Source organism: Coregonus lavaretus (assembly GCF_964263955.1).
Source record: "Coregonus lavaretus genome assembly, chromosome: 20".
Lineage (NCBI taxonomy): Eukaryota > Metazoa > Chordata > Actinopteri > Salmoniformes > Salmonidae > Coregonus > Coregonus lavaretus.
In genome coordinates, this window is record NC_140007.1 from 24413154 (window position 1) to 24437481 (window position 24328).

Consider the following 24328-nt stretch of genomic DNA (forward strand, 5'->3'; position numbering starts at 1 on the left):
CAAATAAATTTATAAACATATACAACAACTTAAAAACACAAAATGTTAAGAAAATAGTAGATATGCTATTAAAAAAAAGTCACAAAAAGTACTACTCATAGTTTTGGTTCTTCTCTTCATGTAGATATGTCTTGAATGAAGTTATTCATTTGGACACTTCCATGAACAAAAGGAACAACTGAACTGAGTATTGAAAATATTAAGTTGTGCGTAATGATTAAAGGAATTTATTTAAATGATTATTTTATTAATCCATGTGTATTCTCTTCATTTTTGTCTTTTAGTTTGCGTAGATCACATAACACAAAATGAAAATGACTTTTTGATGTACTTTAGAATCTATCAAACAATATTAGACTGTATGTTTTATGTGTTTCTACCCAACTATGCTTTACTGCCATCAACAGTGATAACTAGTCACAGCTTTTACAGTGGCACAGTTAGATATCAGAACAGAACAAAACCATTGAATATATATTTTCTTTTACGTTTTACTTACATTTCCACATATAGCGTTTTAAGAGTGATTTTGTTTTTTGAAAGTAGAAAATAGGATGTCTCCCAGCTTTGTGGAGCACTTATTAAAGCTGTCGGAAGAAAAGAAATTCAGCAACCATGAGAAAGAATTCCCTTTATCACAGTGTGGGAGTGATATGGTTGCAATAGAAGTTGGACGACTGAGGTATCTGTAAGGTGTATTGCCATGTTTTCTGATGTTAGACACAATTGATATCAATAAACTGTTTTACACTAAACTGCCAAGCTACTACTGTCGACCGACAACATTCCAGGTAAGTGTAAAATAATATACATTTATATTTTTTGTTAACTATCCCTTTAAACTCCAAGAGAACAAGGTATAACAGACCTACTATGGTGGTTGATTCATTTTCATCCTGAAAACAAGTTGACACAAACAGGATGACTGCCAAGGTATGATAAAATACTTTTAATACCTCTGTGTACTGCATATAACAAACCTCATATTGGTTTAATACTGGTCTGTCACTTTAAACTTTACAGTAAAAACCAGTCACTGAAAATAATGGTATTTTTCATGATAAACTGCATAATCATATATGGCCAATAGTGTTAATTATTTTTTTGGGGTACAAATTCGATAAAACATACAAAAGTAAGTCTAAATCTATATTATTTTAACTATTTGTATCCCTGTCTCTGTGTGCTCAGTGTCTGTCTCAGGGCTGACTGTCCCAGGGCTGCTGTCGGAGCAGGGTGAGGTGGTTGTGTCGTAGCGTGCGCAGCTCCGTGAGTCTCCCCAACAGGCGAGCGAAGCGCTGGGCTCCCTGAGGGCCCTGGGCTCCACACCAGGCTCCGCACACTCTGGACAGCAACTCCAAGATCAGCTCCTGTAAGCTCTCCACACACGCCACCACCCGCAGCGACGCTTCGTCTGCTAACAGAGATACAGTAGATGACAGAACGACATACATGAGTTGCTCGTCACTATCTGGCCAAGCTAGAGGAGATATTCAGACACTCTTGGAGGAAAATGATAAGTCAATAAAAAGTATGTCTTTATTAAGAAAAACGTATGGTGATATATGTATTAAAAATTAATTCCTAAATACATGTTGCTTTTCATACAGTAATATGTCAGGCATAGAGAGCCAATCACCTGAGCATAGCAGTGCTGTAGCAGTGAGCAGGGCATATTCAGCCTCGGTCACCCCCAGTGCTGCCATGCTGTGGAAGAAGTTGATCACGGGTCCTAGCAGGTCCTCATTGACTCCTGCACACAGACACACTAGCTAAGACACACAATTGAAGGATAGAGTAAAAACACCCCCTTTCCTTTATTGCCCCACTGCATGCTTCATTCTAATTTCTTTAAAGGTTTTAGTTCACTATTTAGAAGTTTTAGCATATTTTCGACGTACCTTTTTTTGGTTTCATCCAAACAGTTTTTAAGTTGTTTAGCTGGTTATTTAGCAATGTTCAGATTCTCCTGGCTAGCCAGTAGCAATGCTAGTGGAAAATAAGCTAAAACGTCAAAAAAATTACCTTATCCGTTGAACCTCTCTTCAAATAGTATTGTAAATAAAGCTCGTAAGATGGGATACAATGGTGGTGGATATACTGTATCTAATAAGATAGGACAGTGTGCCTTACCTGAGTTTACAGGGCCGGTCCCACTATGAATGTTTTCCTTGGACTCCAAGGTTTTCAGCCAATGATGAGTTGAGATGTTGAAAGGCTGTAGTGCTTGTAAAAGAAGAAAGAAAACGATTAGCTCTATGTCATAATCGGCTCGGCTCGGTTCCATTTCCATCCCTATACCCTACCTCTTCGGTAGGCTGAAATAGAGCCAGGCCAAATGACTCAGACACCCACAATCCTCATGGTGGTGTAGTGGTGTCAGTACCTGGACTAGAAGCTGCAGGGTTCTGGGTGAACTGCTGCGCTGAGAGCAGAAACATGACTTCCACAGAGGAACTAGTGAGGAGGGTGCTCTGGTCCGAGCAGTTCAGGAGCTCAAAGCCTACACGGACACCAGACGCTAGATTAGTTAAAACTGCAGGAGGTAGTTCAGAAGCAGAGGGGCCACAGAGAGCGAAAGAGGGGTGTTTTTGTTCTGAAAACATATGGTAGGTGAAAGCAAAATGGTGTATGCTTACTAGGTATTTGCTTTCCATTTGACCTGTCTGGTTCTTTCATATCAGTGCAGAAACAAGAAAGGAGAGGAATCTGATGTACGAGATGAGGCCCAACTCACCAGGTACACTCTTGGCAAACTGCAGCAGCCTCTGAGAGGGAGGGGAGGCCATGTCCGTTAGTCTGTCTCCACCATCCTCTGTACAAGTCTCCTCAAACACCTGCAGAAAAAAACTGCCTGAATAAGCTCTCAATGAGATGAGAAGAAAAATGATAACACAACTTTCAAATCTCAATCCATTGACAACAGAATTACTATTCTAATCAGCGACCCACCCTACAGTGTCCTGCGTCCTGCACCCTGTACTGCCGAAGAGCCTCCACCATCGTGTCCAGCACATGCTTCTGTTCTCTTGACAAATTTGCAGACACCACCTGTCACAGAAGAAAATGCATCACAAACAGATCAGTTGATTGCTGAGTGAAATTACCATTCTGACACAGACTTGGAGTATAAGCAGGGTTTGTATTACAGGGCGGCCCCATAAGAAATCAGTCACAAGTGTTACAGGCTACTGATGGAGCATTCCAAAGACCTATGCATAAAATTATCTGATTGTCCAAAAATGTGATGGTTCAAGAACTTAAACTGGAAGTCCAAGAAAGTAATCTGGGAGAGGGCCACTTATGAATCAAAGTAAGTTAACTTGGGGTCTGAGGAAGAGATCCGGGTACTCCAGTGGTGCAAACCATTCTACAAGATGATCATCCAACGGTCTGTAACTATTTAGACCCTTGGATATTTGCTTTGGACAAATAATATGATCTTGGGGTATCTTTCAGAAACGGCAAGCTACAATGTCTTCCCCATTCATAATATTCAAGAAAGTTAATCAAAATACTTAAGGTCAGAAAACTAGATGAGAAAGTTAGAATGGAGGAGGAGAGGAGAAAGGGATGTACCTGTCCTGGTAACCTGCTGGTGGAGCTGACGCTCCTGCTCTCCCTGATTTCCTCCTCCTCAGGCCCTCCTCCTCTGTGCTTGGCTCCCTTCCTCAGCCTCTTTGACTGGCACTGCACCTCCGTCAGCAGACCTGGCAACACAACTGCTTCTGTCAGACTCACATAGGCAATTATCTTTCATTCATTTATCCTTTATTTAACTGGGGGAGATGTATTGAGATATAACACATTTTTGCAAGGGATCCATGTCCAATGTATTTTAGTTGTCTTAGCAATGAAATATGTTTATATCCGCCTGGCTTTAAATTGGAGATATGATCACTGGTCAGTATGAAAAAAGTATGAAAATGTATGCACTCACTAACTGCTCACTAACTGTAAGTCGCTCTGGATAAGAGCGTCTGCTAAATGACTAAAATATAAATGTAAAATGTCACGATTCTTGATCTTATTGCTATCTGACTTTACCTCTCTTCAAAGTATTCACATTACTTTCTGTTCAAAATAGTTCAAATATCCCTACAGGCATTTTGATATAGTATGTTCCACACACATTCGTCTAGCATGCCCACAGCACGACATTTCCGCAGGCGGCAGTCCTGGCACTTCCTCCGCATGTACATGTCCATCTCACAGCCTCCGCCACTTTTACACCGGTACACTGCTTTCTTCGTCACACTCCTTCGGAAGAAACCTGAAACACAGGAGTACAGTAACGATAGAGATTATGACATGGGTTGGAGTAGCAACCACCTCTAGTTGGGGTCCATTTCAATTCAAGTTCATCCAGATAAAGATTTTTCAATTTCAATTCTAACCACATATTCAGACAGATATCAGAAGTAGCGGGCTCTGTGACAAAACTTTCAGATTGACCCCCCAAATATTGTTGTAAACTTTGATGAAAACACTGCCTCCCCTACCTTTGCAGCCTTCACAGGTGAGGGCATTGTAATGGTAGCCAGAGGCTTTGTCTCCACACACCACACAAAGCTCATCCAGGCCCCTCACCCTCCCTCCAGGGCCCAGCCTGGTCCTCTTGACCAGGGGCAGACCTACCCCGCCTCCCCCTTTCCCCAGGCCTCCACACTGGGGCTCCGGGCTGGGCTCGCAGGGAGCCTCCAGGTAGTGGGGGCTGTAAGGGTGGGTGTAGGGTGGGTGGCAGGGCTGCGAGGAAGGTGGTTCGTAGACAGAGAATTGCACGTTGACGGGGCTGTACTGCTGCTGGCTGAAGGCTAGGACCTGTAGGTCTGGCTCCTGGAAAGGGTAGCCCAAAGGGTCCCCCAGCACATCTGTATGATGGGATAACAACACAAAATTAATGAAGTGTTTTGGTCCTGGTCACACCGGTTAAGTTTACGTGCACCACAGGAGTGGATGTGGGAACATCTAGTGGCTAGCCTAGAGGGTCCACCGGCACATACAGTGGGGAAAAAAAGTATTTAGTCAGCCACCAATTGTGCAAGTTCTCCCACTTAAAAAGATGAGAGAGGCCTGTAATTTTCATCATAGGTACACGTCAACTATGACAGACAAAATGAGGAAAACAAATCCAGAAAATCACATTGTAGGTTTTTTAATGAATTTATTTGCAAATTATGGTGGAAAATAAGTATTTGGTCAATAAAAAAAAGTTTCTCAATACTTTGTTATATACCCTTTGTTGGCAATGACACAGGTCAAACGTTTTCTGTAAGTCTTCACAAGGTTTTCACACACTGTTGCTGGTATTTTGGCCCATTCCTCCATGCAGATCTCCTCTAGACCAGGGATGTTTTGGGGCTGTCACTGGGCAACACGGACTTTCAACTCCCTCCAAAGATTTTCTATGGGGTTGAGATCTGGAGACTGGCTAGGCCACTCCAGGACCTTGAAATGCTTCTTACGAAGCCACTCCTTCGTTGCCCGGGCGGTGTGTTTGGGATCATTGTCATGCTGAAAGACCCAGCCACGTTTCATCTTCAATGCCCTTGCTGATGGAAGGAGGTTTTCACTCAAAATCTCACGATACATGGCCCCATTCATTCTTTCCTTTACACAGATCAGTCGTTTTTTTCTCATTTTGTCTGTCATAGTTGACGTGTACCTATGATGAAAATTACAGGCCTCTCTAATCTTTTTAAGTGGGAGAACTTGCACAATTGGTGGCTGACTAAATACTTTTTTTCCCCACTGTATGACTAAATAAATGCATTTTTATTATCACAGTCAAACTGGTTTCTAAGTCAAAGTGCATCACAAGAATGTGTTCCTTGTCCACAATCTTACGTGTCTTTTATTGGTGCTGTGGGGGGTAATAAAAAAACATCCGAGCAAGACCTTGTGAACCAGTTTGGACTGTGGAAACAGGATGCAGCTGAGAGGTTACAGCGTTGTTTATGATTTGGATATTTTTTATAGAGTTTAATTCAGTGTTTTGTGGCCGTGTAGACTGGTGTCGCCCCTGGCAGCTCTTCTGAAGCACATCTGCATTATAAGGAGAAGATCTGGTCACAGATCAGCCCTAAATCAGTCACTCTGATCAGAAAGATCCTCTTCCATAACCTGAGTCTCTTGGCGTTTTATTAGTTCAGAAAACAACTGAAATAGTGAGAGGTATCTTCTTTCAGCCACAGCTCTGATGCCTTGACATGGACTGAATACCACAGTGACTTCTAGAATCCAACCTCTGACCTATGACCCCTCATTTCTGAACCCTAACACTCACCCCATTCTCAACCACAACCTTCCCCACCCCTCTTCTAGAACCTAGACTCTCTCTAGCCTTCCTCCTCTCTCTCTCTCTCTCTCTCTCTCGCCGCCTTCCTCCTCTCTCTCTCTCTCTCTCTCTCTCTCTCTCTCTCTCTCTCTCTCTCTCTCTCTCTCTCTCTCTCTCTCTCTCTCTCTCTCTCTCTCTCTACTTTCCTAACTCATTCCGTCTCTCCTCTGTGTCTCCCAGATGTTTCCTGTCCTGGCGAGGATGGAGGCCAATACTGAGCTTGTGCTTGTGTGACAACGCTGTGGTGAGCTCTGTTTGTAAACCGTTTCAGCACTGTGTAAACACCCGGGCCTCCCTCCTTCCCACGAACACGAACGCTACCCCCCATCATGCAGCTTGTCATATCTATCCGTCCAGCTTGGAGAGGAGAGGACAACAATTTGAAGAAAGAAACCTCATAGTTCGTATTAGGTCATAACTCTCCACTGCAACCATTATAAATAGCCCCTCTTTCCAATGACATTTTGTGTTAGCTAACATCCTGTGTATTGGAAAAAATACAAATAAAAACAGTTATTTTCTAAATGTTAGACCCACATTGTGTATCCCTACAAGTCTCCTTTTCTAATCTACGGCGCTAAACATTTGAACAAAAAAGCAACACACAAACTAAAGCAAAACAAAGCAAGCATAAACATGTGGAATATAAATGTCTAATCATTACATTTTGATTTGATTAGGTCATCACCATACAATTACAGGGTATGTATCAGGATAAATTGTGTTTGGATCAGCATACCATAGTATTGCAGACAATTTATAACCCCTCAAAAATCGGACTAGATTATTTTAGTATAATTGCAGACAGTCCAGATCAAAAGAGTCGCTCACCGTAGTACTGCAGAGGCTCGGTGATGCCGTATCCATCAAAGGTGGAGAGGTAACCACCGGCAGACATGGTCATCTCCGACTCGCTCCACTCTCTCATCTGGACAGCTGATCCACAGTCAGTCCCTAGGAACACCCGCTTAATCTATTGACACACACACCGGGAACCACACATCTGAGGAATCTGCAACTCTCCAAACATTTGTTTATATCCACGCTGACGACAGGTCTCCTCAGTCTCCTAACTGTGATATCATTGCCTATTTTAAGATACCCTCTATGATGCAAAACTAAAGGTTACTGTTGTCCACCGGGGAGGCGTGCAGCTGAAGTCTGTGGCAGTGTGATGGATCTCTGCTCCTCTGAGAGGCATCACGGGGAGACGAGGGACAGCGAGGAGAGTGTGAGAAGAAGACAGAGATGGGACTCATGTCCAAACAGCTGCTCTGGCTGAGTATTCAGAGGGAAGAGAGAGGTCCTGTCGTATGGGGGCCTGTCCCTGGTGGGGAGCTCAGGTTTGGCCTGGGTGGATCCCACCCCACCACGGAGCAGCTGGGACCCAATAATCACCCACCTGAGCCTGTGTGTGTCGTGGGAGAGGAGTTCACAGAGTGGGATCAATGATTTAGCCGTAGTTGGTAACTCACTGCTATCTTGTCTCTGTACCAACAAAACTTGACATGACCCGTGATCAATCTTTGTATTATGTATTATATTATCCATAAACATCCTGATACCTTTAATACTCTTCCCCATCTACACAGTATACTATTACTATGCTGTAGTTACTCTCCCTGGGTGGGTAGTGTGTGTGTGTGTGTGTGTGTGTGTGTGTGTGTGTGTGTGTGTGTGTGTGTGTGTGTGTGTGTGTGTGTGTGTGTGTGTGTGTGTGTGTGTGTGTGTGTGTGTGTGTGTGTGTGTGTGTGCACGCGTGCACGCGTGCACGCGCGGGCTTATGCATGTTTGCTTGTTTATATGCATGTTTGTCTGTATGAGTGTGTATGTGTATTAGTGTATGTGTGTGTATGTGTGTGTGTGTGTGTGTGTATGAGTGTGTGCATGTGTGTCTATCAATACAAATCAAACTTTATTTGTCACATGCGCCAAATACATGCGCCGTGAAATGCTTACTTACAAGCCCTTAACCCACAATGCAGTTCAAGAAAGAGTTAAGAAAATATTTACCAAATAAACTAGTTAAAAATAATAAAAAGTAACACAATAAGATAACGAGGCTATATATATATATATATATATATTTTTTTTTTTTTTTTGCAGTCATTTAGCAGACGCTCTTATCCAGAGCGACTTACAGTTAGTGAATACATATTTTTTTATACTGGCCCCCCGTGGGAATCGAACCCACAACCCTGGCGTTGCAAACGCCATGCTCTATCAACTGAGCTACATCCCTGCCGGCCATTCCCTCCCCTACCCTGGACGACGCTGGGCCAATTGTGCGCCGCCCATGAGTCTCCCGGTCGCGGCCGGCTGTGACAGAGACTGGATTCGAACCAGGATCTCTAGTGGCACAGTTAGCACTGCGATGCAGTGCCTTAGACCACTGCGCCACTCAGGAGTACAGGGGGTACCGGTACCGAGCCAATGTGCGGGGATACAGGTTAGTCGAGGTAATTTGTACATGTAGGTAGGGGTGAAGTGACTATGCATAGATAATAGACAGCGGGTAGCAGCAGTGTAAAAACAAATGGAGGGGGGTCAATGTAAATAGTCCGGGTGGCCATTTGATGAATTGTTCAGCAGTTGTATGGCTTGGAGGTAGAAGCTGTTAATGAGCCTTTTGGTCCTAGACTTGGCGCTCCGGTACCGCTTGCCGTGCGGTAACAGAGAGAACAGTCTATGACTTGGGTGACTGGACTCTTTGACAATTTTTTTGACTTTCCTATGACACCACCTAGTATATATAGTGAGGGAAAAAAGTATTTGATCCCCTGCTGATTTTGTACGTTTGCCCACTGACAAAGAAATTATCAGTCTATAATTTTAATGGTAGGTTTATTTGAACAGTGAGAGACAGAATAACAACAAAATAATCCAGAAAAACGCATGTCAAAAATGTTATATATTGATTTGCATTTTAAGGAGGGAAATAAGTATTTGACCCCCTCTCAATCAGAAAGATTTCTGGCTCCCAGGTGTCTTTTATACAGGTAACGAGCTGAGATTAGGAGCACACTCTTAAAGGGAGTGCTCCTTATCTCAGTTTGTTACCTGTATAAAAGACACCTGTCCACAGAAGCAATCAATCAGATTCCAAACTCTCCACCATGGCCAAGACCAACGAGCTCTCCAAGGATGTCAGGGACAAGATTGTAGACCTACACAAGGCTGGGATGGGCTACAAAACCATCGCCAAGCAGCTTGGTGAGAAGGTGACAACAGTTGGTGCGATTATTCGCAAATGGAAGAAACACAAAATAACTGTCAATCTCCCTCGGCCTGGGGCTCCATGCAAGATCTCATCTCGTGGAGTTGCAATGATCATGAGAACAGTGAGGAATCAGCCCAGAACTACACAGGAGGATCTTGTCAATGATCTCAAGGCAGCTGGGACCATAGTCACCAAGAAAACAATTGGTAACACACTACGCCGTGAAGGACTGAAATCCTGCAGCGCCCGCAAATCCTACAGGCCCGTCTGAAGTTTGCCAATGAACATCTGAATGATTCAGAGGAGAACTGGGTGAAAGTGTTGTGGTCAAAATCGAGGTCTTTGGCATCAACTCAACTCGCCGTGTTTGGAGGAGGAGGAATGCTGCCTATGACCCCAAGAACACCATCCCCACCGTCAAAATGGAGGTGGCAACATTATGCTTTGGGGGTGTTTTTCTGCTAAGGGGACAGGACAACATCACCGCATCAAAGGGACAATGGACGAGGCCATGTACCGTCAAATCTTGGGTGAGAACCTCCTTCCCTCAGCCAGGGCATTGAAAATGGGTCGTGGATGGGTATTCCAGCATGACAATGACCCAAAACACATGGCCAAGGCAACAAAGGAGTGGCTCAAGAAGAAGAACATTAAGGTCCTGGAGTGGCCTAGCCAGTCTCCAGACCTTAATCCCATAGAAAATCTGTGGAGGGAGCTGAAGGTTCGAGTTGCTAAACGTCAGGCTCGAAACCTTAATGACTTGGAGAATATCTGCAAAGAGGAGTGGGACAAAATCCCTCCTGAGATGTGTGCAAACCTGGTGGCCAACTACAAGAAACGTCTGACCTCTGTGATTGCCAATAAGGGTTTTGCCACCAAGTACTAAGTCATGTTTTGCAGAGGGGTCAAATACTTATTTCCCTCATTAAAATGCAAATCAATTTACAGTTTTTCCCAATTGCTAAAACACAATTTTGCAAACTAGGCTGGTTTTATCAAAATACTTAACACAATTCACAAAACCACACACCCAAACTGCAAAATACCTCATATATCCTGCAAAATAAAGCACTGCAACCAAAACTACATATAGCATTATCAAAATCAAACGTTTGCACGAAATGGCACACACTTCATTCATATTACCAGATTTTTGTCTAACCAACTACACACTGTTGGGCATAATGAAAAGCACTCTCATCTTAAGTATGCTTTGCCATAATGCTAAAATAGTTCAAATTGTAGAAAATTCTTCAGATTGTTCACATGCACAGAAATATTTGCAGATACACACACATGCTGTTGAAACATTTATTTCTTTATTTTTCACCAAACAAGTCAGTGCAACATCTGCACAGCAGATATATTTACATCGGACTGAACAAAAATATGCTCACAAAAAACAGTTAACTGAAAAAGAAAATTGCAGGAAAAATATATATATAAAAAAAAAGGCAAGAAATATAATTAGGCAGCATCTTGCCACACAGCTGGGTCTGGCCACAACGCCTCGTCCACATCACAGGCAATATCTTCCCTTGCCAGACATCAAGGGAAGAAGCACATTGAGTGCCTTATCCATCCCTGAATCGCACCCACATCAATCTCATCACATGCCTCTTCCATAGCCTGCACAAGAGGCATGCGCACAAAGGGCTGCCAGTCGTATACCTTCCACCGCCATGCCGAAAATAACTCTTCTATGGAGTTCAGAAATGGTGAGTATGGTGGGAGGTATTGCACGAGAAATGGTGGGTGGTTAGCAAACCAGTTTTGGACTGGGGCTGCACGATGAAAGCTCACGTTGTCCCATACTACAACGTACCGGGTTCTTTGATGGTCTGCATCATTCATACGCTCTGGTGGTATGAGAATGTTGTGGAGTCTGTCCAGAAATGTGACAATATGGGCTGTGTTGTATGGTCCAAGGTTGGCATGACGGTGGAGGACACCATGCGTATTGGAGATGGCAGCACACATTGTGATGTTCCCACCACGTTGGCCAGGAACATCTATAATGGCTCTGTGGCCAATGACGTTTCTCCCCCTTCTTCTGGTATTTGCTAGGTTGAACCCAGCCTCATCTATAAAGATGAACTCATGTGGGATTGCATGAGCATCCATTTCCAGTACTCCCTGAAAACAAAGAACAAAAGCAGTCAATATGGTGTTATCCAGTACACTGGGAAACAATGTGTGTAGTATACTGCAGTCAATATTGTACTTACATCCACATATGCTCGTCTGACCTCTTTGTTTCTTTGAGAGTTTCTCTCAAACGGCACCTTATAAAGTTGTTTCATTCTGATTTGGGAATGAAACAACTCGCTTGAGAATGCGAGCCAATGTGGACAGACTGACTCGTTGAATGTTGTTGAATATGGTGTTGTCTTGGATGATGTGGCTTTGAATTTCTCGTAATCTGATTTCATTATTTTCCAAAACCAAGCTTACAATGGCAGCTTCCTGTACCCCGGTGAACATTTGGCCCCTTCCTCCACCATGGTTGCGTCTGTCACGGTTTCGGCCGAGGCTGCTCCTCCTCCTTGTTCGGGCAGGCTTCGGCGGTCGTCGTCCCCGGAGTACTAGCTGCCACCGTTCGATGTTTCATGTTTGTTTGGTTTTGTCTGTTTGTACACCTGTCCCTTGTTAGTGTTTGATTTGGTTGCCTATTTAGTTTTCGTGTGTGGGGGCAGGTGTTATGTGGTATTGTTTATTGTCAAGCTGTTGCTCTTTTGTATTACTCTCGTGTTTGTTGTTTTCCGAGAGTCCGCACTGTGTGCGCTATCTTCATTTTACGCACTGTGTGTGTTGTGCGTAATTTGTATTTTGCCTCCCGGTTGGGTTGGCTGTTCGCCTGTTTGGTGCTGCATTTTGTTAACTAAAGTCTGTTGACGAACGCCCGTGTTTCCTGCGCTTGATTTCCTCACCGCATCTACACTCAGCTACTGACAGAATACCACATCACATCATGGAGTCAGCAGGAGCACCCGCGCCGACAGAGGTCATGGAGGACCGTCTTCGTGGACAGGAGGACCGGATTAACCAGATCGGTCACGCCTTGGATCGGGTGATGAACACTCTCCACCGATGGGAAAGCAGCGGGGTACCCACGCCCCCACCTACCGGACCATCCCCATCGGTCAGTCCTCCTGTCCACATTCCGGAACCCAGTGGGATTCGGCTCTCGCTCCCGAGGGCGTACGACGGCTCCGCTGCCGGGTGTCAAGGGTTCCTGCTACAGGTGGAGCTCTACCTCGCCACCGTACACCCGGCGCCCTCGGGACACGAGAGCGTCTCCGCCCTCATCTCCTGTCTCACCGGCAAGGCGTTGGAGTGGGCCAACGCCGAATGGAGGAGAATGGACGCCGCTACCATCACCTATGCGGAGTTCTCCCGCCGCTTCCGGGCCGTGTTCGACCATCCACCAGAAGGGAAGGCGGCGGGGGAGCGTCTGTTCTTCCTCCGACAGGGGATGAGGAGCGCACAGGATTTTGCCCTGGAGTTCCGGACTCTAGCGGCAGATGCAGGGTGGAATGAGCGGGCCCTCATAGACCACTTCCGTTGTAGCCTCCGGGAGGACGTCCAAAGAGAGTTGGCGTGCAGGGATACCATGTTGACGTTTGACCAACTAGTCGACATGGCCATTCGGTTGGACACCCTGCTCGCCACCCGTGGACGTCCCGGATGGGGGTCGCCCATTTCACCCTCCAGCACCTCCGAGCCGAGCCCTATGGAGCTCGGAGGTGCTGGCGCTAGAGAAAGGAGGAGTAGGAACCCGAGGGGGGCCGTCCCCTGCACCAACTGTGGCCGTGGGGGGCACACTGCGGCTAGGTGTTGGGGAAGGTCCCCCGGTGGAGGTGAAGGCAGGCCACGCATTGGGGAGTCCTCCCAGGTGAGTAGGCGCCCTACTTACCCAGAGCTTTCTGTCATTCACATAACCTTGCCTGTTTGTTTTCCACAGGTAGCACCTCGTTCCCAGCATAAGGCGCTAGTCGATTCAGGCGCAGCTGGGAACTTTGTAGATCGCCAGTTCTGTGTAGAATTAGGGATTCTTCTCCTTCCCGTTGATAAGCCTTTCCCTGTACATGCCCTAGATAGCCGTCCGTTAGGATCTGGATTGATTAGGGAGGTCACAGCGCCCCTTAAGATGGAGGCGCAGGGGGGTCATGAGGAGACGATTCAGCTCTATCTGATTGACTCTCCTGCGTATCCGGTGGTGCTGGGGCTTCCCTGGTTGATTACCCATGACCCTACTATTTCGTGGCGAGAGAAGGCTCTTAAAGGGTGGTCTGCTCAGTGTGAGGGGCTGTGTCTGGGTGTTTCCATAGGGGCGACCTCGGTGGAAAGTCCGAATCTAATGCCTGCACTGCATATTCCCCCCCGAGTATGAGGATTTGACACTGGTGTTTAGTAAGACTAGGGCGGCGCAGCTGCCGCCTCATAGACAGGGGGATTGTGCGATAGATCTCCAGTTAGGAGCAGCCCTCCCGCGGAGCCATGTGTATCCCTTGTCTCAAGAGGAGAGGAAGGCGATGGAAACTTACATCGCCGAGTCTCTGAGACAGGGATACATACGGGCCTCCACTTCACCCGCTTCCTCGAGCTTCTTTTTTGTGAAGAAAAAGGATGGAGGTCTGCGCCCGTGTATTGATTACCGCGGTCTCAATCAGATTACGGTGAAGTACAGCTATCCACTTCCTCTGATTGCGACTATGACGGAATCATTACACGGTGCTCAGTTCTTCACAAAATTGGATCTCAGGAGCGCATATAACTTGGTGCGCATTAGAGAGGGCGATGAATGGAAGACAGCGTTTAGAACGACCTCCGGTCATTACGAGTATCTCGTCATGCCATATGGGTTAATGAATGCTCCCTCAGTCTTCCAATCCTTCGTCAATGAGATTTTCCGGGACATGCAGGGGCAGGGAGTAGTCGTGTACATAGACGATATTCTGGTGTACAGTTCTACCCGAGCAGAGCATGTAGCCCTGGTGCGCCGAGTGTTGAGGAGGCTGTTGGAGCATGACCTATATGTCAAGGCAGAGAAATGTCTGTTCTTTCAGAAGTCGGTCTCCTTTTTGGGTTATCAGTTGTCTGCGTCAGGGGTGAAGATGGAGGTTGACCGGGTGTCAGCTGTGCGTAATTGGCAAACCCCAACCACTGTGAAAGAGGTGCAACAGTTCTTGGGTTTTGCGAATTACTACCGGAGGTTTATCCGGGGTTTTGGACAGGTGGCAGCTCCCATAACGTCTCTGTTGAAGGGGGGTCCGGTGCGCTTGCGGTGGTCAGCTGAGGCGGACAGGGCTTTTGGGAGACTGAAGGACCTGTTCACCTCGGCGCCGGTGTTGGCGCATCCGGATCCCGCTTTACCATTCCAGGTAGAGGTAGACGCGTCCGAGGCCGGTATTGGGGCCATTCTCTCACAACGGTCTGGCACACCACCTAAACTCCGCCCCTGTGCTTTTTATTCTAAGAAGCTCAGTCCGGCGGAGCGGAATTATGACCTAGGGGACAGGGAGCTGTTAGCCGTGGTACAGGCCCTAAAGGTGTGGAGGCATTGGCTTGAGGGGGCTCAACACCCTTTCCTCATTTTGACTGACCACCGTAACCTGGAATACATCCGGGCAGCTAGGAGACTGAATCCTCGCCAGGCCCGCTGGACTATGTTTCTAGCCCGGTTTGTGTTTAAAATCACCTACATCCCTGGGTCCCAGAACGGGAAGGCAGATGCCCTGTCTCGGCGGTATGACACGGAGGAGAGGTCCGTTGAGCCCACTCCCATACTACCAAAGTCTTGTCTGGTTGCACCGGTGGTATGGGAGGTCGATGCAGAGATCGAGCGGGCGTTACGCACCGACCCAAGTCCTCCACAGTGTCCAGTGGGTCGGACGTACGTTCCGCTCGAGGTACGCGATCGCCTCATTTATTGGGCTCATACGTCCCCCTTCTCTGGACATCCAGGTATCGGCCAGACAGTTCACTGCCTTAGCACTAAGTACTGGTGGCCAACGTTAGCCAGGGATGTGAGGATTTATGTCTCCTCCTGTTCGGTGTGTGCCCAGTGTAAGGCGCCCAGACATTTGCCCAGGGGTAAGCTACAACCCCTGCCCGTTCCACAACGACCCTGGTCCCACCTCTCGGTGGATTTTGTTACAGACCTTCCCCCCTCACAGGGGAATACTACCATCCTGGTCATTGTGGATCGGTTCTCGAAGGCCTGTCGTCTTCTTCCCATGCCGGGTCTCCCTACTGCCCTACAGACCGCTGAGGCTCTGTTTACCCATGTCTTCCGGCATTACGGGGTACCCGAGGATATAGTGTCTGATCGAGGCCCCCAGTTCACCTCCAGAGTGTGGAGAGCGTTTATGGAATGGTTGGGGGTTTCGGTGAGCCTTACCTCGGGTTACCACCCGGAGAGTAATGGGCAGGTTGAACGTGTCAACCAGGATGTGGGTAGGTTTCTGAGGTCTTATTGCCAGGGCCGGCCGGAGGAGTGGGCGAGATACGTTCCGTGGGCCGAGATGGCACAGAACTCTCTCCGCCACTCCTCCACCCAACTAACCCCTTTCCAGTGTGTGTTAGGGTACCAGCCGGTTCTGGCACCTTGGCACGAGAGCCAGATCGAGGCCCCTGCGGTGGATGAGTGGGTGCGGCGCTCGGAGGAGACATGGAACGCTGCCCAGGTTCATCTGCAGCGGGCCATCCGTCGGCATAAGACGAGCGCCGATCTCCACCGCAGTGAGGGGCCTGTGTACGCACCTGGAGATCGAGTCTGGCTCTCGACCAGAAACCTGCCCCTCCGCCTGCCCTGTCGGAAGCTGGGTCGGCGGTTTGTGGGGCCATTCAAAGTCCTGAGGAGGTTGAACGAGGTGTGTTACAGGTTAGAACTGCCTATTGATTACAGGAATATTAACCCCTCGTTCCATGTGTCTCTCCTCAGGCCGGTGGTAGCTGGTCCACTCCAGGACTATGAGATAGAAGAGACTCCTCCGCCCCCGTTGGACATCGAGGGGGCTCCGACGTACACTGTGAGGTCCATCCTTGATTCGAGACGCCGGATGGGGGGTCTCCAATATCTCGTGGAGTGGGAGGGGTACGGCCCGGAGGAGCGGTGCTGGGTGCCGAGGAGGGACATATTAGACCTGTCCCTGCTGACCGAGTTCCATCGGGGTCATCCTACGCGCCCTGCTCCGCGTCGTCCTGGTCGTCCCCGAGGCCGGGATCGGGGGGGTACTGTCAAGGGTTTCGGCTGAGGCTGCTCCTCCTCCTTGTTCGGGCAGGCTTCGGCGGTCGTCGTCCCCGGAGTACTAGCTGCCACCGTTCGATGTTTCATGTTTGTTTGGTTTTGTCTGTTTGTACACCTGTCCCTTGTTAGTGTTTGATTTGGTTGCCTATTTAGTTTTCGTGTGTGGGGGCAGGTGTTATGTGGTATTGTTTATAGTCAAGCTGTTGCTCTTTTGTATTACTCTCGTGTTTGTTGTTTTCCGAGAGTCCGCACTGTGTGCGCTATCTTCATTTTACGCACTGTGTGTGTTGTGCGTAATTTGTATTTTGCCTCCCGGTTGGGTTGGCTGTTCGCCTGTTTGGTGCTGCATTTTGTTAACTAAAGTCTGTTGACGAACGCCCGTGTTTCCTGCGCTTGATTTCCTCACCGCATCTACACTCAGCTACTGACAGTGTCTCTCAGTCCTTTAGAAAAACAAAAAAACAAAAATATAGGGCTTGGACAATGCAGCCTAAAGATATTTCCCCCACAGTAGAGTAAATTGTACAGGAAACTTGTGCAGTTAGTGTATGACATCAGCCATTCATGAAGTAAACAGGTGTCACCCAACTGATACACTATGACATGGGGTGTACTACATAGTGTGAAATATATTTAGGTTACATACCTGTACTCCAGTCTAAATGTCCGGATGACACAGGCGACAGTAAAACGGCTCAAGTTGGGCTGCACTCTCTGTCCAGCCTCTCGCATTGTCAGCCCATGGTTGATGACATGATCAACTAAGGTTGCTCTGATTTCATTTGAAAGTTGTTGTCTTCTTTGGCCATGAACTCCTCTACCAGCTCTACCCCTACCTCTCACTCTTCCTCCCCCTCTCATTCTCACCCTCCCTCTTCCTCTTCCTCTTCCTCTTCCTCTCTCTGCAACGTCTTCCATTGTTGTTGTAAAACAAAAGGTGCTCACCTGTGGTCTTTTCATAGTGCTTACTTCCTGATTGAAGTGGTAACAATTAACCATTGAGGTGTTTGACCAGGTGGCACATGTATTGGCCAATTAGCTCATGTAGTGTCATTTTGAATGGCAGTGTTTTGAAATGGCAAACATGTGACTTTATGTCAACATTTTTGACATGCGTTTTTCTGGATTTTTTTGTTGTTATTCTGTCTCTCACTGTTCAAATAAACCTACCATTAAAATTATAGACTGATCATGTCTTTGTCAGTGGGCAAACATACAAAATCAGCAGGGGATCAAATACTTTTTTCCCTCACTGTAGGTCCTGGATGATTGGAAGCTTGGCCCCAGTGATGTAAGGCGCTACCCTCTGTAGCGCCTTACGGTCAGATGCCGAGCAGTTGCCATACCAGGCGGTGATGCAACCGGTCAGGATGCTCTCAATGGTGCAGCTGTATAATTTTTTGAGGATCTGTGGACCCATACCAAATCTTTTCAGTCTCCTGAGAGTAAATGTATGTGAATATGTGTGTGTGTATGAGTGTGTGTCTGAGAGTAAATGTATGTGAATATGTGTGTGTGTTGTAAGAGTGTGTGCGTGTCTGAGAGAAAATGTATGTGAATATGTGTTTGTGTGTGTGTGTGTGTGTGTGTGCGTGTGTGTGCATGTACGTGTGTGTGCATGTATGTGTGTGTGCGTGTATGTGTGTGTGCGTTTATGTGTGTGTGTGTGTATGTGTGTGTGTGCGTGTGTGTGTGTGTGTGTGTGTGTGTGTGTGTGTGTGTGTGTGTGTGTGTGTGTGTGTGTGTGTGTGTGTGTGTGTGTGTGTGTGTGTGTGTGTGTGTGTGTGTGTGTGTGTGTGTGTGTGTGTGAGTGGACGTGTTTAACTATTCTTGTGGGGACCAGAATTCCCCACAAGAATAGTAAACAAACAAAAATTTGACCAACTGGGGACATTTTGTTAGTCCCCACGAGGTCAAATGCTATTTCTAGGGGGGTTAGGGTTAAGGTTAGAATTAGTGGTAGGGTTAGAATTACGTTAAGGGTTAGGGTTAGGAGCTAGGGTCAGTTTTAGGGTTAGGGTAGGAGCTAGGGTTAGGTTTAGGGTTAGGGTTAAGGTTAGGTTTTTGGGTTAAGATTAGGGTTAAGGTTAGGGTAAGGGTAAGAGTACGGGTTAGGGTTAGGGATTGTGTGTGTGTGTGTGTGTGTGTGTGTGTGTGTGTGTGTGTGTGTGTGTGTGTGTGTGTGTGTGTGTGTGTGTGTGTGTGTGTGTGTGTGTGTGTGTGTGTGTGTGTGTGTGTGTGTGTGTGTGTGTGTGTGTGTGTGTGTGTGTGTGTGTGTGTGTGTGTGTGTGTGTGTGTGTGTGTGTGTGTGTGTGTGTGTGTGTGTGTGTGTGTGTGTGTATGAGTGTGTGTGTTGTAAGAGTGTGTGTGACAGATAGCTCATCTTTGAAGCCTAAAGGACATGTTTGCCACTGCTTTGTTTGTATTGCAGTTAATTTTTGACGCTGGGCAGATTTAGAGTTTGGGAGACTCGGAGTTGACTGGGTCGAGTTGAGCCCTGATGAGAGAGCGAGAGAGAGACCCTAGATTTGCCCTTACCTCTCGCTGATGGGGTTTGACATGCATCATGACTCTAGAGAACTTATGGTGTCCTTCCCACCCTCACCGCATTCCTCAACTGTCTCATTACACTGGCCTGTGTGTGAACTAAGCTGAGCAACGAGCAGCATTTAATTTAATTAGACTTTATCTATCCCACGTGTTGAGCATCTGCGCTGAGCAAGCAGTGCAAATGAGAAGGTACACCGTATGTAGGATTCATACAGTATATGCACACACAAATAACATGAAGTGATAAAAGTAATAATAGTTATGGTGACTAATTAGTTACATATAACTGGAAGTAAACCTGACTATTGGTGGATTCTGGATGATTCAAGAACATTTACGTATACAAGCTTGGATGATGCGCAGAAAAACAGACCCTCTGTATTGATCGTCTCTGTTAACTTGCGATTTCTCTCCATAGCTCCCAACAAAGCAACCTCACATTAACATTGGGTCAACTTTGGATCCATCTTATATCACTCCACCTGATACCATAACTGACTAAGGTCCCAGATTGAGACAAATCCCAAATACACTATGTCATTATTACGTTTGTCTGATTCCTCTTTGTCATTGTAAAAGTACATTAACAAATCCCAGGAAAGGCTTCTGTTGTTATGTTCCTCTGTCATTTGTACAGTCGTGGTCAAATATTTTGAGAATGACACAAATACTAATTTTCACAAAGTCTGCTGCCTCCGTTTTGATGATGGCAATTTGCATACATTTACATTTTAATCATTTAGCAGACGCTCTTATCCAGAGCGACTTACAGTTAGTGAGTGCATACATTTGTATTTTTCTTCATACTGGCCCCCCGTGGGAATCAAACCCACAACCCTGGCGTTGCAAGCGCCATGCTCTACCAACTGAGCTACACGGGACTATATACTCCAGAATGTCATGAAGAGTGATCAGATGAATTGCAATTAATTGCAAAGTCCCCCTTTGCCATAAAAATGAACTTAATCCCCAAAAAACATTTCCACTGCATTTCAGCCCTGCCACAAAAGGACCAGCTGCCATCATATCAGTGATTCTCTCGATAACACAGGTGAGAGTGTTGACGAGGACAAGGCTGGAGATCACTCTGTCATGCTGATTGAGTTAGAATAACAGACTGGAAGCTTTAAAAGGAGGGTGGTGCTTTAAATCATTGTTCTTCCTCTGTTAACCATGGTTACCTGCAAGGAAACACGTGCTGTCATCATTGCTTTGCACAAAAAGGGCTTCACAGGCAAGGATATTGCTACTAGTAAGATTGCACCTAAATCAACCATTTTTCGGATCATCAAGAACTTCAAGGAGAGAGGTTCAATTATTGTGAAGAAGGCGTCAGGGCGCCCAAGAAAGTCCAGCAAGCGCCAGGACCGTCTCCTAAAGTTGATTCAGCTGCGGGATCGGGGCACCACCAGTGCAGAGCTTGCTCAGGAATAGCAGCAGGCAGGTGTGAGTGCATCTGTATGCACAGTGAGGCGAAGACTTTTGGAGGATGGCCTGGTGTCAAGAAGGGCAGCAAAGAAGCTACTTCTCTCCAGGAAAAACATCAGGGACAGACTGATATTCTGCAAAAGGTACAGGGATTGGACTGCTGAGGACTGGGGTAAAGTCATTTTCTCTGATGAATACCGATTGTTTGGGGCATCCGGAAAACACCGGAGAAGACAAGGTGAGCGCTACCATCAGTCCTGTGTCATGCCAACAGTAAAGCATTCTGAGACCATTCATGTGTGGGGTTGCTTCTCAGCCAAGGGAGTGGGCTCACTCACAATTTTGCCTAAGAACACAGCCATGAATAAAGAATGGTACCAACACATCCTCCGAGAGCAACTTCTCCCAACCATCCAAGAACAGTTTGGTGACGACCAATGCCTTTTCCAGCATGATGGAGCACCTTGCCATAAGGCAAAAGTGATAACTAAGTGGCTCGGGGAACAAAGCATCAACATTTAAGGTCCATGGCCAGGAAACTCCCCAGACCTTAATCCCATTGAGAACTTGTGGTCGATCCTCAAGAGGCAGGTGGACAAACAAAAACCCACAAATTCTGACAAACTCCAAGCATTGATTATGCAAGAATGGGCTGCCATCAGTCAGGATGTGGCCCAGAAGTTAATTGACAGCATGCCAGGGCGGATTGCAGAGGTCTTGAAAAAGAACGGTCAACACTGCAAATATTGACTCTTTGCATAAACTTAATGTAATTGTCAATAAAAGCCTTTGACACTTATGGAATGCTTGTAATTATACTTCAGAATACCATAGTAACATCTGACAAAAATATCTCATAACACTGAAGCAGCGAACTTTGTGAAGACCAATACTTGTGTCATTCTCAAAACATTTGACCACGACTGTACTGTTGCATTAGTCATGTCCTCACATATCCGGCAAAACAAGCCCTTGATATCCTTCATGCTGTCCTCTACCTCCAAGAGATTGTGAGAGAGAGAGAGCACAATAACGAAGGGAACGACTGCACAAGAGTGGATGTCGGTGCGCATTCATTAATTTTTTGGACAATTTATTGGAGTGTATACATGTGGCCATGGATCTTCTAGTCTGGCCCAGTTGTCACTTGTTGGACAAGGGCCTGAGCATGTAGCACATCCCCAAGGGAAGCTTTTTGGAGGAGAAGGAGGAGGAGGAGGAGGTGAAGGAGGAGGAGGAGGAGGTTGAAGGAGGAGGAGAAGGGTAGGGTAAGAGTGGGCTTAAACTCCTTACCCTTGATTCACAAAAAATGTGGACTGAAGGCAGTAAGCACACAATAAATCTCTCTCTCTTTCTTTCCTTCAGCATGTCTCCCCAGTTGTCTGTTTATCGCTGCACACTGTTTGCTGGTAGCCTGATTCAGATAGCACAGTGTTTACTGATTCAAACAGGAAACGTACACTTAGATTAGAGTGGCCTTGCAGGGAGGGCCAGTAGATGGATTTGTGGGTAAAGTCCAGTGCTACATTTGAGGGGGCAGTGTGTGTGTGTGTGTGTATTTTGCAAATACTTGTAAATACTAAAAATGTTACTACAGTTTTGTAAATAGCATTGTTTTTACCACAGTTAATGTGCATTGATACCGTTGTTGTGAAATGTGAAAAGGAACTAATTTCACCTCTTGAAGTTATCGCCCTAACTAGAAACAAACAGTTTATTAGAAATACATTCGGAACATACTAACATAATATTCACAATAAAAGTATTTGATTACAGTTTACCTAATTGTAAGGCACTGTTGTCGCTTTAGAAAGCTTGAGCTAGTCTAGTACAACTGCAGGTTTCAGAAAATGTTTCTCTCTCAAATGGATTCCACAGAATCAAGATTTTGGTTTTTCCCCCTACATACTGTAGATGCAAGCTTAACAACTAAATGTTCCTTATGCATTACTTGTAACAGCAGGTCTTAAAAAGTTCATAAATGTGTTAGGCTACTGTTGTCAGGACAGAACGGACACAGAATCAAGTCAAAACACTGTCTCGACATTGTGGCAAAAACCTTTTTTAAAGTGCAAGTGTAACCATCAAACCTCTCTAACCTGTCCAATGTCAGTTCCTTCTTGCTTGCATCACTAATGTGTAAAAATAAACATAAAACTAATAAAAAAACTGTAGACTTAGTTGATTACCCTTCCAAAGCACACAGTTAAAACTTCTAAATCTCTCTGTTTCTCTGTAAGGCAGTAAGATGCACTATGGCTCCTTAGCACTTCCTCTATCAGGTAGCAAGTTTCTCAAGAGAAGTAGGACACCGCTGAGCTTCTTCACATTAACAAGAGGACACATTCTAGTGGCTTTGGGGAAAATGATGGTAAAACTACGATTTCCAAATGTACAGTCCATAGCAGAGTTTGAATAAAGGCTCATATTGAAACAAGGCTATTACTCTTCATCCAGTAAAATGTATTAAAAATTGTGATATGAACTCACCAGTGGTGGTCTTCTTCCTCATGTGTTGACTCTTCTGATAGCCTCTTGATTTTTCCTCCCCTTACATTTGTAATGTTGACTGCAGTCCAGCCTCTGACATCCTACACTTGCCAAACATGCACACACGCTACACACGCTCGCGCATACACACACTCACACAAAGTACAAACAAGAACTTTCCCTCTCAAACAAAAGACAGGACACAATATCAGAAACATTGTATGAGATAGATTAGGGTATTAGATACCATGGATTTCTTTCAAGAAGAGGGGCTCTGAAAGTAGATTTTGCAGAGATATAATAATAATAATATGCCATTTCGCAGACGCTTTTATCCAAAGCGACTTACAGTCATGTGTGCATACATTTTTGTGTAACGGTGGTCCCGGGGATCAAACCCACTACCCTGGCGTTACAAGCGCCGTGCTCTACCAGCTGAGCTACAGAGGACCACTGTATTGGATACTGTATCCAATACAGTAAGTAGGATGTCACTATAGTGTACAAGGTTATTGTCTGTGAAATGTAATGTATGTGATTCCTTCCCCAAACATGATCAGTCATTTATAAAAATGAATAATGCCTGCAAAGAAATATACGCACCTACAACTATGCAGTGATACATAGGCCACGGTAGGCAAACCTTATAATTTAGCTCAAGTCAAATCATTGCACTGACAAATCTTTCCTGAGAGTGTGCACACCTTGCTTTGGCCTACTTCATGAGGCGATATCTTAAACAGTAGTTGATACCTCCCTCAATTCATTGCATTGTGTAAAACTAGAGAGCATTGAGGGCTGTACACTACCGTTCAAAAGTTTGGGGTCACTTAGAAATGTCCTTGTTTTCAAAAGAAAAGCCTTTTTTTTTGTCCATTAAAATAACATCAAATTGATCAGAAATACAGTGTAGACATTGTTAATGTTGTAAATGGCTATTGTAGCTGGAAACGGCTGATTTTTAATGGAATATCTACATAGGCGTACAGAGGCCCATTATCAGCAACCATCAGTGCTGTGTTCCAATGGCACATTGTGTTTGCTAATCCAA

General features: G+C 45.8%; 1 protein-coding gene across 5 annotated transcripts; it reads right to left on the reverse strand.

The window, feature by feature from the left end:
• Window positions 1-934: 934 nt before the first annotated feature.
• On the reverse strand, window positions 935-23367 carry LOC311147474 (bile acid receptor-like). Of its 5 annotated transcripts, none has more exons than XM_084184192.1 (11): window positions 23278-23367; window positions 7169-7310; window positions 4503-4871; window positions 4133-4273; window positions 3580-3710; window positions 2953-3051; window positions 2738-2837; window positions 2387-2536; window positions 2134-2226; window positions 1640-1753; window positions 935-1417 (listed from the first exon to the last, which is right to left on the reverse strand). In XM_084184192.1, the coding sequence occupies exons 2-11, from the start codon at window positions 7263-7265 to the stop codon at window positions 1200-1202; spliced, it is 1512 nt and encodes a 503-aa protein (XP_084040318.1). In that variant the 5' UTR covers window positions 7266-7310; window positions 23278-23367; the 3' UTR covers window positions 935-1199. The 5 variants fall into 5 exon arrangements, with proteins under 5 accessions (XP_084040318.1, XP_084040316.1, XP_084040315.1 ...); XM_084184190.1 differs by lacking the exon at window positions 23278-23367 and adding an exon at window positions 7467-8050 and having other exon boundaries at window positions 935-1414; XM_084184189.1 differs by lacking the exon at window positions 23278-23367 and adding an exon at window positions 7467-8050.
• Window positions 23368-24328: the final 961 nt, after the last annotated feature.